Source organism: Chelon labrosus (genome assembly GCF_963514085.1).
Source record: "Chelon labrosus genome assembly, chromosome: 15".
NCBI lineage: Eukaryota > Metazoa > Chordata > Actinopteri > Mugiliformes > Mugilidae > Chelon > Chelon labrosus.
This window is the reverse complement of record NC_140348.1, coordinates 253,431-264,314: the sequence shown is the minus strand read 5'-3', so window position 1 is coordinate 264,314 and position 10,884 is coordinate 253,431. Positions and strand designations below refer to the sequence as shown.

Here is a 10,884-nt window from a genome sequence, read left to right as displayed (position 1 = left end):
TTGTCACGACATAGAGTTGTAGCAAATGGCAAATGTTCATCTTTGAAACTACCTACAGATATGAATCAATTACAGGACCCAACATGATGGAAATAAATAATAACTGAACTTGGAACAGTTTTGTTGCAAAGCACAATCTTACGGCGAAATTAGACCTAGTGTTTGTTAAGACGAATTACTGTTGTAAGCATTGTAAGTATCATAGCAAAAAGACTAACAAACGTATACCAACAATAAATATTAGGCCTTCATTCCTGACATGGATACTGTAATCATACAGACAGACCATAGCATACCTTTATCTTTTGCTCGTTTCTCCGCTTCTTCTTTTCTTTTTTTCTTAAACTAGGCACCTGAAGGCTTTGCCCTTTTTCTGTCCATCTCCCCCAGCGCTGTTAATCAGGACCAGAAGTCAAGACTAAACCAATTCACCTTGATGACCACATAATCGTTTTGTATTACGTATTTTTATTTGGCCTTTTCACACAATTCATAAAAACAAAAACGTGCAGGAATTATAGGCCTGTATTTATGAATGAAATGTACGTTATATGGAAGAAAGTCCGTTCAATTTGGGAGAGACCCGTAGGTGAACTGACCCCCGCGCCCCCCTCCCATTTCCCCTTCTCACACACAGCTTCCGTGCACTACACCTTCTCACCACCTCTGCAGCTGCAGCAGGGGGCGCCAATACGCCAATTCCCCACACAGTGATATGACAGATAATGGAAAACCACGTAGCGGCGTAGATTTTTTTTCCCCCAAGTGGTCGTGCCGCCCCCCTTGTGTCATGAAAAAATGCCGCTCCGGGCGGCTGCCCGGTTCGCCCATGCCTAAAACTGCTACTGATGTCAATACGGTTTACAGTCGTCCGACTGACTTGCCTGTAAGTCTTTACTGAGGGAAATACGTGCACCCTACCCGATCCCGTGATCGTTGTAGGAAGCAGGATATAAACACTTCGAGGATCAAAGTCTTCTGATTTGAAGCGCATAAGGTAAGAACGTCATAAGCGGTGCTATCCAAGTACATTTGTCGTGGTCGGTGACTTACTCACTGTACAGAAACTTAAGTCGCCAAGAATCCTGTGACGACTCAAGCAAGACTTTTTGGGATAAAAGTTTATTTAGTCTGGGTAGAAATGTAACCTACGTAGCCTACTTGTCACTTAAAAATAAACTGGCAAAAAAATATTACAGTAACGTTACAGTAATCCATAAATGGATTTGATACAGAGAACGGCGTGCAGGTAGTCTCAATTCAAACCGTCAAGAAGTTACACTGCTGCCTGTTCTGTACGATAATAGGTCAACGATGACCCGTGTAAGCCGTCAGCACTGGGGAGAGACGCCCGGCCTGGGCAACGTGGATCTCTGGGTCCTCCAGTCTTTACAGGTGCGGGTGGAGATCCTCACCCTTGGTGCTATTATCAGATCTGTGAGCAGCAAAGGAAAGAACGGTCAAGTGGAGGATATAGTCCTGGGCTATGATGACTTGGAAGGTAGGAAGGAAATAATTTAACGTTTCATGTGTATGTTTCGCTTCTAAAGAGAAACGGCTTACAACTCGTATTACCCTAACAACACCTAATAAAGAATAATAATAAATAAATAGGTGAGCATATATTCAAACCCCGGTATTCAAAATAATACAGATAAAAGACACAACAATTTAATCAAAATTTACACGACTAACGAACAAAAAAATGTGTGTGAGTAAATTGGCGTCTGTGAGGTGTGCACCAGAAACAGAGCCGTTTCTTGCTATAGGCCAGTACTTTTCAAATAGTGGGGCGTTCCACCCTGGGAGGCGAGGTGAGGTGTCGGGGGCAGGGCGCGAGAGGCAGGGGGCACTTTCAGTATTAATGTCTTTATTAATGCTTAAACACTTCTAAAGTCTGAAGTCACTAGGTGGCAGGAGTACTCAAACTAATCAACAGGCTTGACATGCTGGTTTGCGGCCCATTGGTTATTTTCTTGACTGACACTGGGTTGGCCCAATTATGTCATGAAACACCTCCTCCTTTGGCTTGGTGCGCCATGTATGCAATGCATTATAGGATGAGCGTAAAGTTATCTGTTAGGATCTTCTGAGATGGAGAGAAAGGGCAAATGAGGCGCATAGTAACTGGGGGGAAAAAAAGAAACTTGCTTTTCAATCAGACGTCAAATGTGCCAAAATTACAGACATATACTTGCCACGCAGGTCCTTCATCAGCTCCCGTGGCTGTGGTAGTGGCACTCACAGTGAACAGGAACATGTAGTAGAACAGGGATGGGCAACCTAAATGATGGAGGGGGCCATGATTTTTCATCGACACTACCTGAGGGCCACACTTAACCAGATATGATAAAACTGCCATTTTAAATGTGTGTGTGTGTGTGTGTACATATATATTATTGAAGCAAACAAAAAATAACCACTTACTGCTTTTTTTTTTTTTTGAATTAATTTGTGCATTTTTACACTAAGAAAGAGTTTTTAACATTTTCCCTGTATACCCACTCTACCTCACCACTACCTGCAGTGGGCACTGGTAAAAAGTCGCTGTTGTTTACGTACTTTTGAGGTCCGCTACGATAGTCTTGCAGCTTCAGTATACTTCTCGTATTTAGCTTTGTGCAATGTATTGTAGCGGCAACTTAAATTGAAATCTTTCATGGCAGATAACGTCTCTAAGCAGACTAAGCACATAGGTTTGCCTTTACATTCTGTGAACAGATAACCTTCTTTCACCTGAAAGACACGATTTTCTCAATCAAGTCTTCTCTCGCCTCTGCTCTTAGCCGTGACATCTCTTCTTCACTGGTAGAGAAGACCCTGTGGAAGTGTGCGCAAGGTTGCGTCTGGATTGGAGGCGCCATCTAGTGGCCAACTGTGTCATTACAACTGATTCATTTTTAAAACTTTCAAAAATTAATCTAAGGGCCACTTCGAGCATACGGCCCGCGGGCCGCCAGTTGCCCATCCCTGTAGTAGAACGTGCAGTAAGCTTGACTTCTTTCAGAGCACTTAGGCTATGTAATGAGTTGGCTAAACCCAACCCCTTGGTAAATCTGATAAAATGATAAAACGTCAATAAAATATTTTTGGCAAATGTTGCATGGCCAAGTTAGTTTGTATTGTAAACGCAGTTGAAATTAGGTAACGTCCTTGCGCCTCTTTACAAGAGAATCCAATAGTTCTTGGTGTATTTGTAAATGTACAGCCACCAGTGTTGGGCAAGTTACTTCAAAAACGTAATACATTATGTATTACTTGTTACTGTTATTTCAAAGTAATTCGTTACATTATAATATTACTGTCTCTGAATTGTAATGCATTACACTACTACTGCATTACTTTTAAGTTACTTTCACCAAAATAAATGGTAATATATACTTATTCTAAATGTATCTTATTATGCTCCTAGGCTTAAGGCTAACAACAGAAGAATGTAATAGGCGCAGTTTAAAAGATAAAGAAAAGAAATTGCATTTAAATGAGAAGATGAGGTAGGAACAATAAGTGCAAAACAAACTCAAGGTCAATTAAAGCTGCAGGCAGCGTTGAACGGGCCCTCGCACCACACGCCCGTCGGCGACCGGCAAGGACGGGGTCACTGCAGTTCTCATGGGATACACTGGAGTAACAATGCACCATGGCATGATGCACAGTCTGTGCAATTCAATATTTGTCAGAGCAAATCATCTGTGACAGCTGTAAGTCTTGGCTGTTTTGAATGTATTCTCTCTGTGGCATCAAAGTATGTTAAAACAGTTTCTCTCTCACACACACACACACTCACAGACAGCCACCAGAGAGAAATGCTATGTCTCCATCTGCTGGACTGTCAACATTTGAAGTGAATTCAATCACTGACAGTAACAGCAGGTCACACGACAAAATAAGAGATTTGCTGTTATCAATAGGTAGCGCTACAATAATTGTATAATTATTCTCTATGTGGCATCAAAGTATGTTAAAACAGCTTCACCAATCACACACACACACTGACATTCAGCCACCAGAGAGAAATGTTATGGCTCCATCTGCTGGACAAAGTAGCACACTACTTGAAATGATGATGGAATCAGTAAGACAGTGAAAGTCTCGGGTTTAGTCTCGTTTTTAGGGGTGCTTGAGCACCCCTAAAAACGGGTAGTCACGCATAAAAACGGGTAGTCACGCATATGGGCGCAGTGATGGCTCGTAACGCAATACAAGGAACAATCATAGCCAGAATTTAGTTAAAAACAGACCTTTAACTGCATTGTCTCCGCTTTCGTCCTCAGTTTGCTTTCTTTTCCACTAACTTAATGTTAGCGTGGCACCGCTCTAAATGTTTCGTTGGATTACTTGTGCTATTTCGCGACGTAGATAAATCTTTTGGTTTCGCACATAAAGTGCACTACTATGTTCCTCATATCTTTGTCTCTAACAAACTGAAAAAAATCGAAAATGTACTGTCTGACGTCGAGCCTGTTTCAGTGCTACAGGAAGAAACGTTTTACAATTTGCGCTGAATTCTCCTCTGCTGATCTCGTGGTGTTATTGGCGATAATATAAAAACAAAACACCACTTAAAGGTGCAGTAGGCAAGTTTTATAAAAATAACTTTCTGTCATATTTGCTGAAACTGACCCTATGTTCAAGTATAATTGCATGAAGCAGGTCATTTAAAAAAAAATTCGGCTCCTCTGGCCCCACCTAGAGCCTGTAGCGCGATTTGCAAGACATCCACCGCTCCACATCCAGATGCACCAATCACGTCCAGGGGTGTATCTAACAGAGTGTCAATCACTGCTCATGGACACGCATTTCATAGCGCCCTCCCCTCCCTCCACCACCTCGCACCGCTTGTCCGCGGGCGTGTAGAAGGAGCCGGGATGTAATCCTCGTCTGAGGCCTGTGCCTCAGCTTCACTCTCAAACGTCTAACCACATCAACAGGTAGTGGTCATATATCTACCACATAGCAAATTGATAAATCTAAACAATGAATGCTTCTAACTGTTATTGATAGCAAACATCACCGATGTAGGCTACTTTCAGAAACATCCTAACCTTGGTTTTGTCCTAAAGTTGACTATTGCTAAATATTTTGACATAAAGTATAACGTTGTACTTTAGGTCAAATTATTTAGCAATAACGAAGGGTATTATAAAAACTACGTCGGTGTGTTCCATGCTAGTTTGTTTACTCGCTCTCTCTCGGTTCTCTGCTCGTGCACAGTATTCCAGGGCCAATATGCACGCGCTCTATCGTGCACAGCTCTCCCTTGTGGGGGGAGGGGCTTGAGAGACTGTTTTGGGCTTTAGCGGAAAGTGGGGAGGGACTGAGAAGTTGTCGATGTTCAAATTTTTTGGCTAAGTCCTGGATCTTCGCAATCCTGCCTACTGCACCTTTAATTTTGGGTTAAAATGCATTGTAACAATAATAATAATAATAATAATAATACATTTTATTTATAGGCGCCTTTCACGACACTCAAGGTCACCGTACAAATTGTTTAAAATAAAACACAATTCAATACACAAAATAGTTAAAATAAAACACAATTAAAGTACACACAAGCATAATATAGAACATATAGTTACATACAAATGACAGATAGAATGGGAGATAGAAGTGAGACTATGGAATGGAGTAGGCCTGTCTGAATAAATAAGTTTTGAGCTGAGATTTGAAGGAGGTGACTGAGTCTGAAGTTTTTAAGTGTTCCGGGAGGGCGTTCCACAGGCAGGGGGCTGAATGGGAGAAAGCTCTGAACCCCATGGTGGTCAAGCGAGCAGGTGGGATGGTGAGTTGTTGTGATGAGGATGACCTAAGAGTGCGGGCAGGAATGTTTATTTGGAGCAGGTTAGCGAGGTAGTGAGGGGCGAGGTTGTTTAATGCCTTGAAGGTGAGAAGTAGGACTTTGTAGATGATACGGAATTTGACAGGAAGCCAGTGGAGTTGCTGCAGGACCGGTGTTATGTGACTTATGGAGGGGGTTCTAGTGATGATTCGTGCGGTGTAGTTTTGAACCAGTTGTAGCTTATGGATGGATTTGTCAGGTAAACCAAATAAAAGGGAGTTGCAATAGTCCAGACGGGACGTGACCAGGCTATGGACAAGAGTGGCAGTATTTTCAGGTGAGAGGGATGGACGGAGACGGGAGATATTGCGTTGGTGAAAATAGGCTGAACAGGTGATGTTGTTAATATGAGAATGGAAAGAAAGAGTGGTGTCAAGGATGACACCCAGACTCTTAACCTGGGGAGAGGGGGAGACTGGGGAATTGTCAGTTTGAATAGAGAAGTTGTTTATATTAGATAGGGTGGTTTTGGTGCCAATGAGAAGAATTTCAGTTTTACTACTGTCGAGTTTAAGGAAGTTGGTGGAGAACCAGGTTCTGATTTCCTGAATACAGTCCGAGAGGTAAGTGGGTGGAAAGGTGGAGCTGGGTTTGGTGGACAAGTAGAGCTGGGTGTCATCCGCATAACAGTGGAAATTAATATTCATTCATTCATTCATCTTCTATACCCGTTTGGTCCTGTTAAGGGTCACGGGGGTCTGCTGGAGCCTATCCCAGCTGTCATCTGGCCAAGGGGAATGAGGTAGATGATGAATAAAAGAGGACCAAGAACAGAGCCTTGGGGAACACCAGAGAAAAGGGGGGATGGTCGGGATGTAAATGTTTTTAACTGAATGAACTGAGTGCGGCCAGAGAGGTATGAGATGAACCAATTGAGAGGTGTGTCAGAGATACCAATGGAGGCTAGTCTGTGGATGAGAATGGAGTGGGAGATTGTGTCAAATGCTGCGGTTTGATCAAGGAGAATGAGAATTGAAAGGAGTCCTGAATCAGCAGCCATAAGGAGGTCATTGGTGATTTTTAACAGAGCTGTTTCTGTGCTGTGTAAAGGGCGAAAACCAGATTGAAATTGTTCACATTGTAACGCGTGTTACTGACCTTTGTACCGAGTAAAATATTACCCAATTTTTTTTGGAATGCCTTACATTACCTCGTTACAGCAAAAAGCACTACATTACAGTAATTACATTACTTTTGTAACGCGTTACTCCCAACACTGACAGCCACCACTCACCAACATGAAAACTGAGTTAGCGGGCAGCATTTGTTATTAGGTTATTGATTGTTTAACTAGCAGGCCTAGGCTGCCAAAAATTCAGTAGTGCAAAAGGTATTCACCAGTAAAAATGGATGAATACTGCTTCAAGATTCATTACTGTGATGGAGTGGTGAGTATACATTTTTGTAGTGATAATAAATGACACATATTTTAAATTGTTAAACCATTGGTTTAATAGCAGCATTGTTTTTGTTGATTAATGATTAATTAGTATAATTTGTTTGTATTTTCAGTTTACAAACATTTACAGTCAGTACAAAAGACCTAAGGAGTGTAAAAAAAACAAAACAACTAATAATAACAAGAAAATATGTCAAACCAAACGTTTACTCTTCAACTTTCAAAAGAAAATCCAAAATGTCCATGTATGAATGTATGACTCGGATGTTTGAATGTCCTTTTTAAATTGAGACAGTCCAGTTCAGTTCAGTTCAGTTCAGTGTTTGTGGGTGAAAATGGAGATATGTAGATGATTTGGAGTGGTGTGCAAGGAGCAGGAGTATAAGAAGCCAGGAGAGTTGGAAAAAAAACTTAACTGAAGGAAGGGTAACGTCCACCATGGGAAAACAAGTCAGGCCATGAGATCCTCCTACATTGTCATACGAAAGACTCCTGGAAATTCACCGGCAGCTTTCCTCCAAACAGTTTAGGTGCATCCAGCTGGTTTTGGTTTAATCTTTGTAATAAGTAATTAATTATTGTACTTTTAAACGTATTATTTTTCAAAAACTGGATGTTCCATTAGTTATCTTTTTGTTCCTCTCACTTCTTTGTTCTCCTCCATGCAGCTTGGTTGTTTGAGAGAGAGATTTTTTCTCAGGTGTGTCCCATTTATCTCCTTCCTTCCCACTTCACTTCCTGTCTAGGGGGAAAGGGACTGGTTGCTCAGGTCTCCACTATACTAAACTAAGTAAATGCTGCTGGCTTGTATGGCCCGCTCAGCAGCAGCAGCAGCTAACTCAAACCTTGTGAAATATAAGCTAACCAAATGCTGCTGGCTAGTTTAACCTACAATCTAAATGAACTAAGTAAATGCTGCTGGCTTGTAGGCCTACAGAGCAGCAGAGGATATTTCGACCCTTGTGAAATATAAGCTAACCTAACACTGCTGGCTTGTATGGCCCACTCAGCAGCTAACCATAGCTACCAACCAACATGAAGACATCAGGAACCTGGCCTAAACAACAGCAGTATGCAGCATGTCATTGGGGTTTTCAAGTAGGCACCTCCCTTCACCGATGTTTCGTTAAGTTAGGCCCATGACACCTCGAGAAGGCTTAACAGTGAATTCCAGCGTCCTGGAGTCACCTCCCTCCACACTGCCACTGCAAAACCCCGTTTTTCTCACCATTTCTCACCATTAATATTAGACAACAACTAATATTTCAATAATTAGCCTAGTCCTTTTATGAATCACAACACAAACAAATCTACTGTAGTTTGCCCCGTTAATGCGGACAAAACCACGAAACAAACAAACAAATCTACCATGGTTCGCCCCGTTGATGCGGGCTGAAACATGAACCAAACAAACAAATCTACCGTGGTCCACCCCGATGATGCGGACTGAACCACGAACCAATCGACCACATCTATAATGATTTGCAAACACACTAAAATCACGCAGCCACCCTTACCTTTAGCTAGCTCCCCAGCTAGCATGCTTCCTACGTGTCCAGAGCCACTCACTCGCTCTCTCTGCTGCCCAAGACATGTTACATACCGCAGTCCTCTGGCTTTTTCCCCGTATGCCCAGCTCGCTCAGAAGGGCAATCGCCGATTTTGCTACAAATCCATGGCATCCCACTTCTACTTCTTCCAGCCGTTCTGCTGTGCGTCTGCTACTAACTCTGCATACTTAGCTCTCTTACACTCGTTAGCCTCCTCAACTCTATCTTCCCATGGGAGAGTAAGTTCTATGAAATAGACTACTTTCTCTGGCTCAGACCACAACAGCAGATCTGGCCGTAGACGGGTGCTAGATATCTCGGTTGGAATAACCAGCTGTCCATTTAAATCCGCCCTCATCTCCCAGGCTCCTCCTACTCTTAGCTGTCCCGTGTTATGCCTGATGCCTGCTAGTCTAGCCTTTTCTCCCTCCCATACAAACTTAATGCGTTTATTCCCTCTGTTAACAGCCATGGAATTTACATTCACCCGTTTTTCCTCAATTGCAGCTGCTAAACATTTCAGTACCTGGTTGTGACGCCAGGTGTAATGTCCTTGGGAAAGACTAACCTTACAACCTGTCAGAATATGGCTAAGCGTGCATACACAAGTGCACAGTGGGCAGGCAGCATCCTCACCTACCCACTGGTTTAGGTTCTGGGGAGTTGGCAGCACATCATAAGTAGCCCCTATCATAAATCTAATCCTGCTGGCCTCCATGCTCCAAAGCTCTCTCCACTTCAACTTCCTTTTCTCCACACTCTCCCAGTTCACCCATTGACCCTGCTTAGCCTGCGACACTGCCTTAGTGCATCTTACTGCTTCCTCTTGTTTCTGTACCTCTTCCCCTACCATCTTTCTCCTTTCTACTGCTGATGCTTTGCTCCACAGAGGTTTCCCTGCACACAGCCCTAAGCCTCCACGCCCTTGCTGTACATTGCCTATGATATCCCTATGCCTAAGAGCTGCCTGTGCTTGCTGTACAGCCTCTTTTATTTAACACTATGAAATATAAACGTAAACCCAACAGGAAGAGGAGAGGTAGGTGGGTTTTACCAAACTAGTCATCATGATGAAGGAGGACATGTACTCACTTAGCACTTTTGCTCTTCTTCATTCCTATAATCCGACCCTTTAGCCCACTGAGACTTGTAGATGCCTTGTTTGATTACATGTTTACTTCTACATTTCATAATCCTAAATATAATTGTCATTTTGTGTTTAATTGTCTTTTATTTTTTAAAAAAAAAAAACTCTTAGAGTTTTGTTACAAGTTATGGTCACATTTCAATAAATTCTTTTTGTATTTTACACTCCTTAGGTCTTTTGTGCTTACTATAAATGTTACATTTTATATTAAAATGTCATTGTCAACGGAAAGTCCACCAAATCATACTAATTAATCATTAGTCGTAATAATTTTAATAACAAAAAAGAGAGAGGGACACACAGTGGTTAACATGCTATACAGTAGTAGCAGCCCTAACTATGAGCTTGATCAAAAAGGTAAGATTTAAGCCTAACCTTAAAAGTAGAGAGAGTGTTTGCCCCCAAAACCCAAACTTGGAGCTGGTTCCACTGGAGAGGATTCTGATAGCTGAAGGCTCTACCTCATATTCTACTTTTCGAAATTCTAGGAACCACAAGTAGGCCTGCACTTGGAGATCGAAGTGATCTATTGGGATGTTATGGTACAATGAGGACTTTAGACTCTATTCTAGATTTTAAAGGGAGCCAATAAAGCGAAGCTAAAACTGCAGTAATATGATCTCTCTTGTTAATTCTTGTCAATGCTAGTGCTGCGGCATTTAGAATTTTGCAATTGGAGGCTTTTAAAAGAGCTATTTGGACATCCAGACAGTAATGAATTACAGTAATCCTGCCTGGAAGACAACAAATGCAACTAGTTTTTCTGCATCATTCTGAGATAGGATGTTCTTAAGGTTGACTATATTCAATTCAATTCAATTTTATTTATATAGCGTCAATAACAATACAAATCGTCTCAAGACGCTTTACAAAAACCCGGCCTGAAACCCCCAGAGCAAGCCTGAAAGGCGACGGTGGCAAGGAAAAACTCCGTTTTAACAGGAAGAAA

General features: G+C 42.1%; 1 protein-coding gene across 2 annotated transcripts in view; it reads left to right on the top strand.

Annotated features, from left to right (window-relative positions):
• The first annotated feature begins 872 nt into the window (after window positions 1–872).
• galm (galactose mutarotase) overlaps window positions 873–10,884 on the top strand; it is a 33,813-nt gene continuing 23,801 nt past the window's right edge. Inside the window, exons 1-2 of one of the 2 annotated variants that reach the window (XM_084562034.1) lie at window positions 873–997; window positions 1,308–1,501. In XM_084562034.1, the coding sequence (XP_084418160.1) occupies window positions 1,315–1,501 (187 nt within the window). In that variant the 5' untranslated portion in view covers window positions 873–997; window positions 1,308–1,314. Of the gene's footprint in view, window positions 998–1,165; window positions 1,502–10,884 lie in introns of those variants that run through there. The other variant, XM_084562033.1, reaches the window with a different exon arrangement.